The 17,583-nt window shown below is 40.6% G+C and overlaps 1 protein-coding gene across 1 annotated transcript in view; it reads right to left on the minus strand.

Moving 5' to 3' along the window:
- The window catches only part of PRTFDC1 (phosphoribosyl transferase domain containing 1), a 71,128-nt gene that overhangs the window by 41,559 nt on the left and 11,986 nt on the right, over nucleotides 1-17,583 (minus strand). Inside the window, exon 3 of the mRNA XM_081343213.1 lies at nucleotides 17,130-17,313. Coding sequence (XP_081199339.1) covers nucleotides 17,130-17,313 — 184 coding nt within the window. The remainder of the gene's footprint in view (nucleotides 1-17,129; nucleotides 17,314-17,583) is intronic.

Consider the following 17,583-nt stretch of genomic DNA (forward strand, 5'->3'; position numbering starts at 1 on the left):
TACTAGGGAGAAAATTATATTGTTTGAGTTTATCTACAAGCAGTTTATTTGACTCAATGTCTTCTAGATATATATATATATACTGCTCAAAAAAATAAAGGGAACACAAGATAAGACATCCTACCATTAAATACAGTACATTGTGTTGTTTAAGTGTTCCCTTTATTTTTTTGAGCAGTATACACACACACACACACACACACACATATTTCCATCACCCAATTCCCTTCTGAAGAAAGAGGAATTATGCAAAGCACAAAAAGAGTAAGAAAGAAGTTAAAACATTAAAAGCATGAGTTAAGAAAAGGAAAGGAAATATATAGCTAAACATAGTTCACACCAACCTCTCCTACTCCATCTACTTTGCAAGTCATCTGCTTCCACCACTTCATATAGAATCATAGAGCTGGAAGGGGACCTTAGAGGTCTTCTAGTACAATTCCTGCCTAAGGGGGATCCTTATCTTTCATCACATCCACCCCCTCATATAATATGCCATCCACTTCATATCTAGCCACAACTTTCTCAGCACCACCTGCAGACATGCCTTCCATCAAAACATCACTAACTTTAGCATTCCTTACACATTTACCCATAAAGATGTCAAATAACCAAAGGGATACAGGTAATCCTTGATTTACAACAACAGAAACCAGAATTTTGATTGTAACTCATTGCACTTGTATGTTGAGGCACCATGTGATCAGATACAATTTTGTAACTGTTCTTATGATGGTTGTAAAGCAAGTCATGGTGGTATTTAAGCATATCACCGAATTGTTGAGAGGATCCAGTATATCCCAATGGATGTTTTTTGCTGGAGACAAGCAAAAAATGTTGCAAATCTCAATCATGTGACCACTGTATGTTGCAACTGGTAATAAATGCAAGCCAATTGCCAAGCCAGTGGGATGTGGGCAGCAGTCATAACTTCAAGGGCAGGTCATAACGTATAACTTTGAATGCTCATTTAGTGACCAGTTGTAAGTCAAGGACTATCTGTTTTGCACATCTTTGACTTAGTTTCTACATAATGTTGAACCATTTGCTCAATATCCTGTTTACTGATATCCATCCTTTATTTACATCATACATCACTCTTACTGCACACAGCAACTAATTTTCAATTCCATACTTGCACCAATATTCCCTAACTGAAGCCTATTTCCTTTGTTATATGCTTTCTTCAAATCAATAAATGTACAGTACTGTAAACTTTCTCTGTCATATGCTTTTCTATGGACTACTAATGAGCAAAAATCTGGTCTAAATACACCCGTTCTCTTTTCTGTCTGGCATAAAGGTGCAATCAACCTCCTAAATATTATACTTTGTTGCCTCTTGCACCTTTTCAATCAAAATTTTTACCAAGCATCTTCTCAGATATCCTTAATAAGTAATTCCCCATTTAAGTTTTTTGTATCTATTTTTTTACCTTTTCTTTCTACTGGGGAACAATCTCATTCCTCCAATCTTCAAGCAGCTTTTATAGCTGCTCCTTAATCAAATCATTTCAATATTTTAACATTTCTCCAATTACAGAAGCTACACTTGCAGCCTCACCATTTTTCAACATTTCACACATTTATAGCTTCTTTTTAACCCATGTTTTCTTGGACACCAATATTTATAGCATTCACTTTAATTTTTCAGTTTGACATATAACTATGATTCTTAAAAAGGTAAAGGTTCCCCCGCACATGCGTGCTAGTCGTTTCCAACTCTAGGGGCCGGTGCTCATCTCTGTTTCAAAGCCGAAGAGCCAGTGCTTGTCTGAGGACGTCTCCGTGGTCATGTGGCCGGCATGACTAGACGCCAAAGGCGCACGGAACGCTGTTACCTTCCCACCGGAGTGGTCCCTATTTTTCTACTTGCATTTTTACGTGCTTTTGAACTGCTAGGTTGGCAGAAGCTGGGACGAGTAACAGGCGCTCACTCTGTTACGCGGCACTCGGGATTCGACCCGCCAAACTTCCGACCTTCTGATCGACAAGCTCAGCGTCCCAACCCACTGAGCCATTCTTACATATGATTCTTACATAGCTCTAAAATACTCCTTCCAGCATTCTCCCTGCCTTAGATTCATCTCAAATCACTGCACTGCAATTTGATTCTTTCCCCTGCAGCTTTAACCCCCTTTAGTCTTATATCCAAAACATCTTTATTTTTACTAAAAACCATTTTACATTTTCTGTGCAGTTTTTAACCAGTCCTTGTGCTTTTTAATCATGTCTAGACTATATTTTCTCTGTAGATCTCCTGTACATTATAGGAAAATTATGGTACAAATCTAATACAGTCACATGATGCAGCATACTTTTTGTCACATTTTATATTAATAATTTTCTTCTATGCATTTTTCTCATCCAAAACCTCTTTTACTTTATATTCTGCCAGAATATAAGGTAATGTCACATGCTTACTATGTATTTTTTATCGTATTGTTCTAGTCATCTTCTACAACTTTTCTTATATCATCTTTAAATTTATTGTGTTGAGAAATTAATCTACCTTTTAATATTTTTATATAGGATTCATATTATGTCTTCTTGCAGTCATTTTACTTTCACTTTAGTTTCTTTCCCTTCTTTTTTTCTTCTATGGATCTTTTCTCCAAGATCCATGTTGACACTTTCAAAAAAATGATCTGTCTGATGTTCAGAGCCTCTAATTACTATTTTTTTATTCAGACTTTATATATAATTAGGATCTATAAGAAGTCCCAAAGTCTAGTCCAAGAAGCTTCTTCAGTTCAGGATAAGAAGTGAAATGTCTTCAAAAAGAAAAAAAAAAGTTCAGTTGCCTTTTGAAAAAAGCACCTTTGGGACAATCATGACCTGGGATGACTGAGAATCTCCACAGATTTATAAGAAGATACTTTTACAGAGGTATACAATCCAAAAGAGAACAATTACTTTTCATAGAACTATATATTTTGGACTGGAGGAGTTATTTGCAAAAGAACTATAATGCTGCAGCCAAATAAGGATATTTCAAAGAAACATTAAAACCGTTCTAACATTTCACAATTAGCAGACAGACAAAAAGATAATCCAGGGGAGTAAACAGCATGCAAATGCCATCCAAACCTGAAGCCCTCCCCCCAACCGTGTACCCTGTAAAAAATGTAAAAGGAATTAACTTGCAGCATTGATTCCTAACGGCAATATATTTGTATAATATGCTTTTACTGAAATGCTTCTTCCAGTGGTAGTAACAGGTATCTTGCATGTATATGTAACTAGACACAGGTACATATAGAGAAATTAATGACACATTTACAGCATGCAAACCCGGCTGATAATGAACATTTTTGTCACATTAGGGATGGCTTCCATACTGGAGTCTGAGTAACTACAGTTCAGTGACAGTGACCGTTACAGATGGCCTGCACTGTATAAAGCAAAGTTCTGGAAACACAAAAACAACACAATACATTGTGTTTCTCTTCTCTGTTTTAGATTAACCTTCCACCCATGGTGTCAATATACAAGCACTTAAAAATGGAGGAGTGATGAAGAAAGACCACTTTGAATGCCATTTAACCACTAGCCAGGAAGACTTAATTTCCAAATTTAGTTAGATGAACTAACAAAAAAATATCAGCAGGGGTGTTTGCCAGGAAAAACTGTTCATATTCCGAGATTGCGAACCATGCAGATCTAATAAATTTACACTCCCTGAAAAGCATCAAAGTTTCTTAAAACTCTGGTCGGTAAAACCAGCTCTTTACACTGCAATAAAAAATATATGAGGGACCTGTACCGTTTAGGAAAATATTTTCTGCTTCCTAACCATTCTACATATGGTTTTGGTCAGAGAGCATGCTTAATTCCATCAGACACTAATCTAATCATAGCTCTTTATTAGAGGTTGTGGCAGCACATTGACAGTAGCTGGTCAAGAGGAGCCATGGTTTGGAGCAATAAAGTATCCCTCTCCCACTTCCAGTAATCTTATCTCTTATTCCATAAAATCTTTCATCAATAGAAGACTATCAAGGCTTCATTATATTTTTTTATAGGTCATACAGAATTGGGATGTGAAAATTGTCCTACAGTTGAGTGAGTTTTGGTATTTGGATGAGAATAGGATAATCCAATATAACTCCAGGGCTGCTTTAATTTAAAACAAACCCTTTTTTAATCTCACTGTTGACTAGGCTTTGTTCAGTAAGTGACGTTATTAGAGTCCAACATAAAAACAAAAAGCACAAAGGTAAAAGATAATCCAAATTCACAAGATAGACTTTTATATTATATAAATCGTATATCCCAGGAAATTGTTAAGTCTAAAAATTTGCTAGTATACCACCTTTTCTTGAACATTAGATATTCTTCGACTCTCATTACGCATGAAAATGTAGCTACTCTATAAATATAAACAATAAGAATGCAAAAATGCTGTCTGCCTTAATTCTCAAAAGAGGTATAATCAATATTGAATGGATATATTAATAAAGAGGATAGTGAAGGAGAATATGGATCAATATTTTTGTCTTTGTTGACTCACCCAAAGCCAATTTTGTATAGGGATATTTTGATATCTAACCAAAAATCCCACAATGACACTAAAGGAAGATTGACTTGAGTGTTTACATAATACTTTCAGGTTACTTTTTCATTCAGTTAATTTTCTTATGTGAACCCTAGCAATGCATAAGAAATTAAATCAGAGAGGTTACTGCAAAATTATTTTTAACACCAAAATGAAGACTAACCACTTCAGAGCACCTTATGTATCTTGGGAAGGAAAATAAATATTGAAATTATTATTAGCACTTACAATTATTAGTAGTGTACTCCTACTAGCCCGAAGCAAGATATAAAATGGCAATAAACCAATCATGAATAAAGATCAATGGATAAAGAATAGTGTAAGGTTTTATAGGCTCCTATAAAGTAGAATGTAAAACAAAACATTAATTTTAAAAGGCAAATGTATCTTAATGTAGTTCTTTTCTTTCAAATATCCAAGGCAATACAGTTTTAGTTCTTTGAAACATGACAGCAGGAACACAACCCTCCCTGCCAGGAGGGAATTCCATAATCAGAGGGATACACCTGATGAGTTCCTATCCCTACTGCCACAATGCTAGCCAGACTATGAGTAGTGCTTCCCTAGCTAACCTTAATGTATAGGTTACAAGCACTGGGATAAGTCTTTTAGGCACATAGGATGCCTGCCATTTAAGGAAAAATGGAACTAGGCTTGAGAATAGGTATCCATTAGCTACTTATGTACAAATCTAAGTGACTATCTAGCACAGGGCTTTTCAACCGGTGGTATGCATACCACCGGTGGTACATTGGGACGTGGCAGGTGGTATGCAGCCATGCCCAGACTAGCCAAGTGTAGCAGATGAGCTAAAGTGGCGCAGTGCAGGACTTGCCGTCAGAGAGTCCTCGGGAGCTGCAGGGCTGCTGGGGCAAGACAAAGGCCCCAGGATCGGCACTTCCAGCTCACCCGGAAGAGAAAGGAGGAGGAGGGAGGGGTGGAGACAGGAAGGGATATAAAAGGAGGCAGGGCGGGACAGGGAGAGAAAAAAAAAGACGCAGCCTTGGGAGGAGGAGGAAGAGTCAATTGGAGCTGCACCAAAAGGAAAAGAAGGAGGAGGGGCAAGAGAGGAGAGGACAAAAAACAGGCGGGGCACAAACACAGGTGGCAGCAACAAACATGCAAAAAACGCAGCTGGGGGAGGGTTGCGGCATGACTGTTTTTCCCCACAGGCTGACAGCATTCTGAACGCTTCCCTTTCACCCGGGATGTCAGGCACCAGGCCCTCGCCGCTGCCTGTGGGCATGCCCAGGCAGGTTCGGCTTGTCATTGGTTCGCCTTGCTTGGCCCAGCCTCTCCGCACGGTAAGGACAGTGTGCCACTGCTGCCCAAACTGGGCAGGATGGGAGAGGGGCTGGGCAGCATAGTGCAGGTAACATGTACTCTCATGCCACTCACGGCATCTCCTCCCTGGAGTCCACGGGTGTATGAAGTGGGTGAGGACCATTTGCTGGTGACCTTAGGGGATGCTGCCTTTTTTCATTCCTCCCGGAGGGCAACCCTTTCCCAAATGCCTTTCTTGCCTGTATTTCTCACTCCCTCATTACAAATATCTTCCCACCATTCTGCTCTTAACACTGTGTGGTTCTTGCCCAGGAATTTACAGTGGCTTTTCAAGCCATGGTCACCAGTGCTGGCAGCCTCTCCCCCTCCCCTTGTCCCTTCCTGCACATAAAGGAAGGGACAATGGGAGGGAGGGAGGGAGGGAGGGAAGGAAGGAAGGAAGGAAGGAAGGGAGGGAGGGAGGAAGGGAGGGACATTGGGTGGAAAGGAAGGAAGGATGGGACAATAAGAGGAAAGGAGATCAGAATGAGAAGCAGGGAGCCAGGGAAAGAGGGAGGATAGGGATGGAGGGACGGAGGGAGGGAGCAAGGAAGAAGGGAGATTGGAATGAGAGGGAGGGAGGGTCTGAGGGAAGTCCTGCCTTAGCACTTGGCCACCAGCAGCCATCATATCACTAAGGATGCTTTGGTTACAAAGCCGGGTCTCCTCACATGGGCAGAGAGTGGGCCTCCCTCTGACCCAAGCACTTTGCCCTCCTGCACCCACCATGAGTAACCTGGCCAGGTAGAGGGGCATATCATCATCATCATCATCCTTGATGAGGAGGTAAGCACAGCCAGGCGCCCCCTCGGGGAAGTGGGGCTGGAGTGGGTTGGGCTGCAGGGCCCTGGTGCTCCGGGAGCTTGACGGCCAGGCTGGGCACTTGCCCTCTGCTGCCCAGGGCTCCGGGCAGCCCAGACAACTGTCTGGGAGTCCCCTGTGTGGCCCAAGAGGGACAGGTGAGGCTCCTCTGGTGGACCATGCCCTGGCACCCATCCCAGACACATCCCCCTCCACCAGAGACCCACGGATCCCCCTACAACCCCGCCTGCACTCCCCATAGGCCCCCTGCGACCTGAGTAATGTTGAGCTGGCCATGCCCCTCCAGCCATTGGCTTCGCTTGTCAAAAAGTTGCAAAAGGTGATCAGATGACCCTGGGACACTGTGACCATGGTAAGTGTGAATCAGTTGCCAAGCATCCAAATGTAAATCACATGACCCTGGGGATGCTGCAACAGTCATAAGTGGGGAAAATGGTCATAAGTCACTTTTTCAGTGCCGTTGTGACTTCGAATGGTCACTAAGGGAATTGTTGCAAGTCGAGGACTACTTGTACTTTATCATTTTTTTCCTTTTATTTTTTTGGTCAAGTTTTTGACACCTTGCTGGGCGACTGGTGGTACTCGGATATTGCCTTATCCTAAAAGTGGTACAATGGGTGAAAAGGTTGAAAAGCCCTGCACTAGACAACATTCAAATTTAAGAACCTTAGCACAAGTAATTGGAAAGAGATCCCAAACCAACGAAAGATAAGCAGTATATTAGTCATTCTTCCTTGAAGCTGTTAAGCCTTTTAAAGTATAGTTTGATTGATGGCTTACATATTAGATGGCTTACTTTATCACTTTTCCTTTTTTTTGGTCAAGTTTTTGACATCTTGCTAGGTGACTAGTGGTACTCAAATATTGCAATATCCTAAGAGTGGTACAATCTGTGAGAGGTTGAAAAGCCCTGATCTAGCATAGTCATGAATAGAGATTTCTGTAACTGTAAGAGCTCCTTTTGTCCATGAGTTTCTTTCTGCTCAAAAATGGATAGATACGCAGTGGCCTTTCTTAGCAGGTGGTTTGGGGCTATCAATTCCCAGCTATGTCTGGCAGGGAGCTTTAACTTGGAAATTAAAAATCACAAAAACACAGTACTAAAATTCTGTTCCAATATCAAAATATTTTTACTTGGTGTGTTAACCTTAAGAATTAATTTTGCAGAAATAACTTTAAAATATAAGGTCATATTTGGGGATTGGTCCACTTTCCAGGAATTCACAAATTACCACAAGTAATTTCTGGAGTCCATAAAAAGCTATTGGAAAAACAAAGTTTTTTGCTCGGATACACCCTTTGTGTGATGTGATATTTCATCCAGAGTGCCATAGCTTGCAGCTTACCCTCTAACTCTTTTTGCACAAACACCATTCTTACTACCTTACAGTGTAATCCTATCCGTATTTACTCAGAAAGAATCTTCACAGAACCAGTGTGCATATGATTGCATTCCATTAGGCTATACTAGAGGGAAAAGCAGGAATTAGAGCTATTTCATCTACTCAGCTGAGCAAACATTAATTTTGATTTTCTCTTCTTTTTGAGCTGTTTCTGTCCAGCTAGTCCTCATAAGACCTTTGACAACTTCTGGCTGCATTACACCTTCTCATTACAGTATCAACATTAACATGAAGAATCCACATATCTGAGTATCTCCTTCCTTTCCTCCCTTTTTTGTGCTATGTTATCTCTTTTCATCTTGCCAGATTGAAAACTGGTGGGCAGGGATCCTTTTTCATTGATCTGTAAGGTGATCAAGAGTATAAATGTTATTCATTATTAAGGGTCTGCTAAACATTCTCTGGAAACAGAACATTTTGAATACTCATAGTCATTCAGAAGGTGGTCCAGCTGTTTTCCATAATGTAATCTTCCAAACGGAAGTAGTTTGCGCTTCCCCAGAGTTCCATAGACTGATTTCTTTCTGGAACAGTAGGCTTTGCACATCTTCAGCATTGATCTATCTACAAATACTCATATAGCCAAGGAAAGAGATGAAAATGGGATTCTTATGTATATAGTAAGCAAATTAAAAAAGAATTATGAGAATCTGCAAAAAAAAAAAAACTATGGCTCCAACCACAAGTTAAACACCCTACTATCAATCAGGAAACTTACACGCTATTTTATTATATATATATATATATATATATATATATATATATATATATATATATATATATATGTGTGTGTGTGTGTGTGTGTGTGTGTGTGTGTGTGTGTGTGTGTGTGTGTGTGTGTGTGTGTTTTCTGAGGTTTTCACGGGTGTTTGTATGTGGATCTTTGGTCATTCGGGTTTTTTCCCACGTAGAATTGAAGGTGTAAGAGCAAAGTTTCGACGAAATCCCATCCGTCATCCTCAGGCTGGTGGCTTCAGCTTTGGAAGTCAGTCAAGATAATGTCGGATGGCCTAAGCTTGGTCCCCCTCTTGCTGTGGTTGCAGACGAAATGGAAGGTTTCAAGTGAAATGATGGACATGGCTGATCCAGTGTCCAGTTTCATCCTGCAAGGGACGCCTTGCAGCTCGACCTGAAGTCAGAATTTGGACTTAAGGGGGCGGCAAGCTCCTGTGCGGCAAACGCTCCAGCGGCTGGAGCAAAACCCTACACTAAATTGCCCCGGGGCCCCGGTACCTCTCCTGATCGGAATGTCCAATTGGCAGTCCTTCTGGCGACCTCTACAGACTGAAGCGATGTGGCCAGTCTTCCTGCAGGCCCGACACGTGACTGTCTGGAACCTGCAGTCCATGCATTGGTGGTGGCCGCCATAACCCGGACACCTAGAGAAAGGAATTGTAAATTGCAAATAGCCCTCTGTTGTTGGTCATTTTGCCGTTGTTGGTTGTTGTGCCATTGAAGCTTGTCCACTTCATGGTTGCTGTCGGTGTCTTCTGTGAGTTCGGCATCCTCGTAGTGGACGGCTTCCTCATGCTGAGTGCTTTTGGCGGGCCACATGGCTTTCATGGCCTTGCCGGCAGCTTCGTCCGCCATGATCTCTTTCAAGGCTTCCTGGAGCAAGAGAGTCTCTTTGGCAAAGAGTTTCTGCTGCAGCTCTCTGCTCCGAAGCCCACAAACAAGTCAGTCTCAAAACCTTTCTTCTAAATCGGTGAAGGCACAGACGTGAAGCTTGTCTCAATGCCACGATGAATGCCGTGGCTGTTTCACCCGGCTGCTGAACTCTCTCTTCAAATGCGTGTCTCTAAGCTATTACTGAAAGTTTGGGCTGGAAATGGTCGCTGAGCCATTTCTTCAGGTCCATGAATGTTACGGACTCCAGCTGTGCCGGTGCAACCAAGTTCTCTGCGATATCGAAGGTTGCAGGCCCACAGATGCACAGGAGCGTTGCGGCCTTCAGGCCGTCTTCAGCGACTTGGTTGGCATGGAGATAGTTTTCGACCCTCGAAATGTATGACACCCATCTCTCCAGGTGAGTGACATCAAATTCCTCAAGCTTTCTGACCTTCGCCATCTCAGGAAGTCTTTGCGGCTTGGGCTTCTCTTCTTCCTTGTCCTGCTCCCTCATAGGCCCTGGGACTGGTCTGCAGGCCTGGTGGTCACTAGTGTGGCTGTGCTAGGCCGACCGAGGGGGGGGAAACGTGTTCCCTGCCAGGTGTTTGGCTGGCCTCACCCTCTATTGACTTTCAGCTCTTCTGAAGGAGCAGGATCCCACCTTCGTCGCCAGTGTTGTTTACTGGGTTCTTTGCAGCAAGCAGGAGACAAGGCAAGAGAGTTCAGGCAGGAACATGCTTTATTGAATGCAGGAACTGAACTGTTAACCAAGGCTTCTATTCAGCTATTTATACTGCTGGTCACTAAGCGGTGGCCAATAGGTTTGAAGGAGCCTATTGCCGCCCTAGAGCCAACCAATGGTGGTCCTGGAGACTGTTTGTCTGAGGAGCCAGCGCCTGTTACTCAACTCCCTGATTAAGCTATCTCCAACAGCAATCAAGACATGTGGTACAGTTCAAGTAAAACAGGCCCAATACATTACAATAGGGACAGATTGTCATACACAAAATCTATCCATGTAGTTGCTAGGAATTGATGATGGCATGTAATGAAAAATATGATTCATTTACCTACACTGCCTTAAAAGCAACTAAAAAGTTAAAAAAATTGAAAATAAATTCTCCTTAAAATTACTAATTAAAACAAATGATATTGAAAAGGCCTGTTCTTCAACATGGTACATCCGCAATCTTCATAATTCATAGTCAGACAGTCATAGATTCAGGTTATTGAATGCTGTGCTACCTGCAGTATAATTTATTTAGATACTGTATCTCCTGATAGAAAAGTAAGGGATATGTTTGGACATTGTGAAATTTTGGCATAGCATCCCATTTCTACCAAAGCCACTATTATATTTATTTATTTATTTATTAGATTTATATACCGCCCTTCTCCCGAAGAACTCAGGGCGGTGTACAGGGCAATTAAAATACAGCATACAAAAGTTAAAATAGATTAAATTAAATTTAGCCCCAAACAAATAAATTAAATTATAAAATTTAAGACCCCAATCCCTCAATCCAGGCCAGCAAGCTCAAATAACCAGGTTTTCAGGTCCTGGCGAAAAGAGTGAAGGTCGGGAGCCATCCGGAGCTCCACAGGCAGCTGATTCCAGAGGGCAGACGCACCCACAGAGAATGCTCTTCCCATGGGGGCCGCCAGCCGGCACTCCCTGACCGACGGCGCCCTGAGGAGACCCTCTCTGTGGGAGCGCACGGGGCGATGGGAAGTAGACGCCGGCAGCAGGTGCTCCCGTAAATAATCCGGACCCATGCCATTTAGGGCTTTATAGGTCATCACCAGCACCTTGTGATAAATAAACAAAGCACCGATTTCAGTTCCAATTGAAAAAGATGCTGAGGAGCAGTTTTTGAACATCAGCAGATTCCAGCACCTCACCTCAAAACAAGTGTCATATCACAAGACCACCTTATAGCCGTGGTGGTGAACCTATGGCACGCGTGCCACAGGTGGCATGCAGAGCCCTCTCTGTGGGCACGTGCCCCGTCGCCCCAGTCCTAGGCCTTCAGCTGGGTTTTATAAAACCTTTACACTTTAGGCCTCTGCCGCTGTGTGCAAAAAAACCAGTTTCAATAAATCAATCAATTTCAACTTCTCGTGGGGAAAAAACAGATCTCGCAATGTTGGAATTGATTGAATGAACTTTTTAGTCCCACCCACTCTGCCATTACCACCACAGCCATGCCCACCCAATGGGCTACGCCCACCCAATTGGCCTCACCCACACAATGGGCCACGCCCACCCAGCACCCGATGATACATAAGTGGGTTTTGGGTTGGAGTTTGGGCACTCGGTCTCTAAAAGATTCACCATCACTTCCTTATAGGAACTGAAAGATCACATGGAAGAGGGAGTTGAGTTACTCTGTTGCATTTTTGAAGTATAATCTAGCCCTTTTCTGCATTTGCCTCACAAGGCAGTGGACTGACTTGGATCTATTTTAAGGAGCAAGGTTTAAGAGATGCCAGCAAAGGATTTCATCCAAGTCTTTAGGGAAATTATAAAGAATCTGGGATTGCTCCAATTAATGATGCCCCCTTTCCAGAATTAAATGAGAGGAAATGCTCTGCAGGCAATGTTGTTAGCATAAAGGAAAAGGAAGTAAGATAATAGTTATAGCAGCCTAAGCACATTGCTATGATTCAAAATCTCCCATACCATGAATTACCAATAGGAAGATAGCTATTTTTTTAACAGGTACTGATAGTATACAGGTTAAGCAGCTATGGCTTTTAAAAAATATATTACAAATTTTACACAGAAGGAACTTAAATGTCAGGAAAAGCTGAGATCTGTGGCATGCATGAATAAAAACTTTATTTCATTACAACTCAGCATTATGGGAGAAGTAATCCAATATGTTTAGAAAGCAGCAGGCTGGGATAAATTAAGCTACCGTGTGTTCCCGAAAATAAGAATGGGTCTTTTTTTTTTGCCTCCAAAAGAGGCATCAGATCTTATTTTGGGGGAATGTCTTTTATGCTTACCTCCGGCACTGACAGCCCCGCCTAGCAGGTCCACTTCTTCTACAGCCAAAGGAGCAGCTTTATTCTGCAGGTGCATTCTGGCCTCCATTTCACAGTCAGGCCTCTCCAGAAGGCCACTGCAACCGAGTAGCGAGCTATGGATTGAATCTCAGCTGCAGTGGCCTTCTGGAAAAGCCTCTGACTGTGAAATGCAGGCCTGGCCACAGAACACACCACAGAAGAAGTGGGCCGGCGAGGAGAGGCCTGACTGCCAGGTAAATGGGTGTGGGGTGCATGGGGCAGCTCCACTCCCCCACCCCCACCCTAGCTTGATTTTTAGGTGTATGCCTCACCCCCAAACTAGGGCTTATTTTTGGGGTAGGGCTTATATTAGTCCCACCCCCCAAAATCAAGCCAGGGCTTATTTTTGAGGTAGGTCTTACTTTCGGGAAACACGTTAGTCTTTCCTCTTAGAATCATGAGGTTGGGAGGGACTCAGAGATCATATATATACTAACTTCCTGTTTGGTACAAGGGCTAATAAGGCACTTTAAAGGGCTGCCCTCTACCTTCAATATGAAGACTTCCAGTGAACAGAAACATGCTAATGATGAGGCAGTCTGTTTCACTGATACACAACTTTTATCTTAAGAAAGATCATCAAAACTTTCTGAGAGATTGAGATTTTTTTAGACTGTTTGATCATGAGAAAATGATTTTGCCTTTTAATGATGTTGCTCTGTTTTGATAGCGGCTTTTAATCAGCTGTTGATTTTTTTTAGAAAACATGAGTATGTTTCTCATGTGTAAAAAAATTCCACGTGGTGGATATCATTAACCTACATTTTTAAAAAATGACAAGACTTCTTTCTAAAGAGAATACACCTAGAACTGAACTTCAATTAAAACAATTAATCCTAGAATCTATCAAGACTTTATGGTTCTTCCCATATCAACCTTATGTCTGTTTTACAAAATATCCATTCTAGTCCTACAAATATATTCCTCTCCCTCCTTTGTCAAACAGCTACCTGAGTTTTGCACTACAAAGCATTTGTTGCTGGAAAAAGAGAACACAATATCTGTATTATGTAGCAAATTCTCAACTCAGCAATGGTCCTTCATAGCCACCCAAGCCAATATTTTGGATGCAATGAGCTATCTTGGACAATAAAAATAAAGGGAAGTTGCAGCCTTGTCCTTACTATGAAAGTGTGCCCAATTACCCAGACTAAGAACCAAGGATAAAGAGAAGTAAATAGGCAGCAAGTCGCAGGAGGAAGAACAATGGAAGGGCAGATACATTTTGATCAATCAGGGTGTCCTTTGTGATTAGTCCACTCCATACCACTGTTACACGAGAGTGTCCATGTCATTTTTATGTCTCCTCAAACCAGAAACATGAGAATATTGTGTTGGTAGAGCACATACTGTCATTTATATACTTGGCCCTGAAGGCATTAGAATGAGCAATTAAAAGATGCATAATTCACATTTCCCCAAAATATTAATAGAATTCTCTTTGATCAGAATAAAAAACAAGCAGTTCCTACAAAGGGGAGACAAAGACTTACTTGCCAATATTCATAACAGAGGGCCAAATCAAAAGTTAATTTGATTTAATTTTCTCATCCCTGGCCCTCCCACTCATTTGAAAACTCATCTTAAATTAGTTCAAACTGACTCCAAAGGTTATGGAAATTCATTCTCCAGGCAGGCACCAATTGGTAATTAATCTATGACCACATAGTGAGCACAAATCACCATTTCAGCACAAATCACCATTTCAACTGCAGATAGGAAAGCACAAGAAAATGATTGCTTAATGTGAGATGTTTCCAAAGGAAAAAATACCCATTATTAAAAGAATTAAAAGGGATGGTTAAGGTGGGGATAGAAAAGTCATGTGTATTAAGTTGCAATTTAGACCAATGTTTCTCAACTCATGTAAGCACAATAAGTTGGTTACAAAGTTTTGCATCTCTTCTTTGAAGTTTTGTGGCAGTCAAATCAATTTCCCTCCTGACAAATTGCAAATCCAAGGAATTATTCAGAATAGGTGCTATTAATGTTTAAGGATTCCTCCTTCACCACATGGCAACATAGCTGACCCCTTTTAACAGAGCCTAGTTGCCTATGATTTTTAAGGAGTCAGAAGGAGCTTCCTAGGGATAAAGACATAGATAGTCTCTTTCATCAGTCCAGTTGCATACGCCTAAAGCTTAACTAAAACAACATCTCACTTAAACAGAGGTGCACAGCTTTTTCTAGGCCAAGGGCCAAACTCATTCTGACTGCAAGCTGATGGACATGTTCCAAAAACATGTACCTCTAAAATGATTTAAAAGGATAGGTAATTTAATTTTTTTTGTTATCTTCTTACTCTTCAGTTATTTGTCCCTAATTTCTACTACCATATTAGCATTTGCAAATTTGTAACAACTTACAGTGTACACTTGGACTTCACCCAAGGTTTTTGAGGAACAGGTGTGGACTCAGGTTATACATCAAAGTGATAAATCAGCAAGCTTTTAAACAGGTCCAATTCTTCTATTTTTCACACATACCAAGTGTACATTCTAACTTTTGTGGGAATATTTTCTGTGCTTCAACTGATAAACTCCCTCCCCTCTTTCCCTTTAACGTTGTCTGTGACAAACTAACCTTTTAGACATGAATGCTGAACATCGAACAAGAATCCCACTACTGATTATAAGACTTGGACATGGTTCTTGGAGACAAACAGTTGGAGAGAGAAAAGAGCACAGCTGCATAAAATGAACAGAAAAACAGCAGGACTCCCTTAAGAAAGAGAAATGGGAAACGGTTAGTAGAGGGATCCTCAGAAATAGAAAAATTAATCAAGTGAAGAATATTATTCTCCGGATTAGGAAGGAAGAGTAAGATACTAAGAACCAAGAAAGAAAGGATAAATTTAAGAGGACAACTGAGTGATGATGGGAGTTAGGAAGCCTGTGATCCACCCTTGCAGAATTGAAGTATTAAAGTGAAATGAATGTTTATTCATAAATTGCTTGTCACATCAGCTACATATGTACTGTTGCTACTGGTATAAAAGTGGAATCCAAGTAAGTGTGAACTGATCCAGAAGTGCAAATACTAATTTTATAGGATAGGGATGAATTTGTGCAATGTCTGCATCCCAGTTAGTTAGAAATGGTCTGAAATCACAAGGCCAAAAAGTTGTCAAAATGCCAAAGAAATAACAGTACAGCCCAAAATCCTTCTTGCTTAAAGTATTCTTTGAACTTCACTCATGCCTGTAGGTCAAAAAGAAATGTGGACTGCTGATAGTTCAGCTTCCTATTCCAGATATCATATATATTTATAACTTAAAGAGAAGGAAGTATCTACAGTAACCAATGGCAACCATCCAAAGAGCTAATTGAAGGCAAGTATAGAATAATTTTTCACTTTTTTTCGCTTTCAACAGCTATATGACCACATGCCATATAAGAAGTGTTTTTTGAATTCCCCAGTATCTATATTCATATGCTATATAGCATTATGAGAAGGGGAGGTCACTGCAACTTGGAAAGGAAAAGTAAATTTTGGATCAACCCTAACCTCCCACCACAAAAAAAGAAAAAGAAAAAAAAAGAATATGGGGTTGCTCTATTCTGAATTACAGCTAATAGGTATGAAACCCACTTTAAAATATTTAAAGTATAACTTTAAGTAGGTTTTAATATAGCTTAATATTTCTAAGAAACTCCAGGAAACTTCATTACAGTAAATAAACCAACAACTGGCTCAATGTCTCTTCTTCTATTTCTCCAAGTAAATGGGGGAATCTGAAGCTAACTGGGATAAAGAATTCATTATACTAGTAAAGGTCAATGTAGGATCTTAAATTAAGCATCTTTCCCAAAGATTCAGTATATTCAGTATATTTTCTTCAGGAAAGAAAAGGAAAATACTGTATTAAAATACAGTTTATTATCATTACCATATCAATCTATTCACAGGAACACAACAGCATGAACTTGGGAAAATCCATTGTGAAAGTTGCTTTAAAAAAGGATCAATTTTAACGGGACTGTTTCATTATTTCTTTCCCAATGTAACTCCTCAATTCTACTTCAGACTTTTGGAGACTCTTTGGAACAGGTTTCAATGTATAAGAAAAATGGGGAAATAGCTCTCCTTTTGGTTCTGCTAAAGAAACTAATTCATCAGATTTCATCAATTGTGCTGTAATCCTCTTTTAATTAATGTTGGAATCCTTATTTATATAGTAACAATGCCCAGGATTCTCAGCTAGTTTAGCCATAGACCATGTTAACTAGGAATTCCAGAAATTCTAGGCAAAATATAACTGTAGAGCTTTAGACTGAGGAAAACTGCTAATCAAAACATATTCCATTAAAGATGTATTGTTTTTTTAAAAAAATTATTACTTACCTGATAACTTTTCACTCTAACAAAGTCAACTTTCATGGAGATGAACCTTTCTGAGTTTCTACTGAGGTTCTTAATATGCTCCACAAGATCAGCACAGAATTTGTAGCCACCTTTAAGTACACAGAGAACCACAATGTCATTGTATCCAATGTCTTGCATGATATCTTTGGCCAAACGTTCTGTCCTAAAGCAAAAATTAAAAATAAATATAAGTAAAATTTGGTCTCTCCAGTTCATATGTCTTTTTGGTGTAACACACAACATATTCAACTTCAGACACAGTTATATTTCAAAATTTTAATTTATGTTTAATTCTCCTGCAGGGCGTAAAAGAGGCTATTTGCAGGACCATCTCTCCTTGAAGATATTTTACCTATTCCACCAGATCACATAAAATAAGTGCATTCTAGGTCTCTTCCCTTATGTGTTGCTATCTAATAACAAATGTGTATTT

This window comes from Vipera berus (genome assembly GCF_964194415.1).
Source record: "Vipera berus genome assembly, chromosome: Z".
Taxonomy (NCBI): Eukaryota; Metazoa; Chordata; class Lepidosauria; order Squamata; family Viperidae; genus Vipera; species Vipera berus.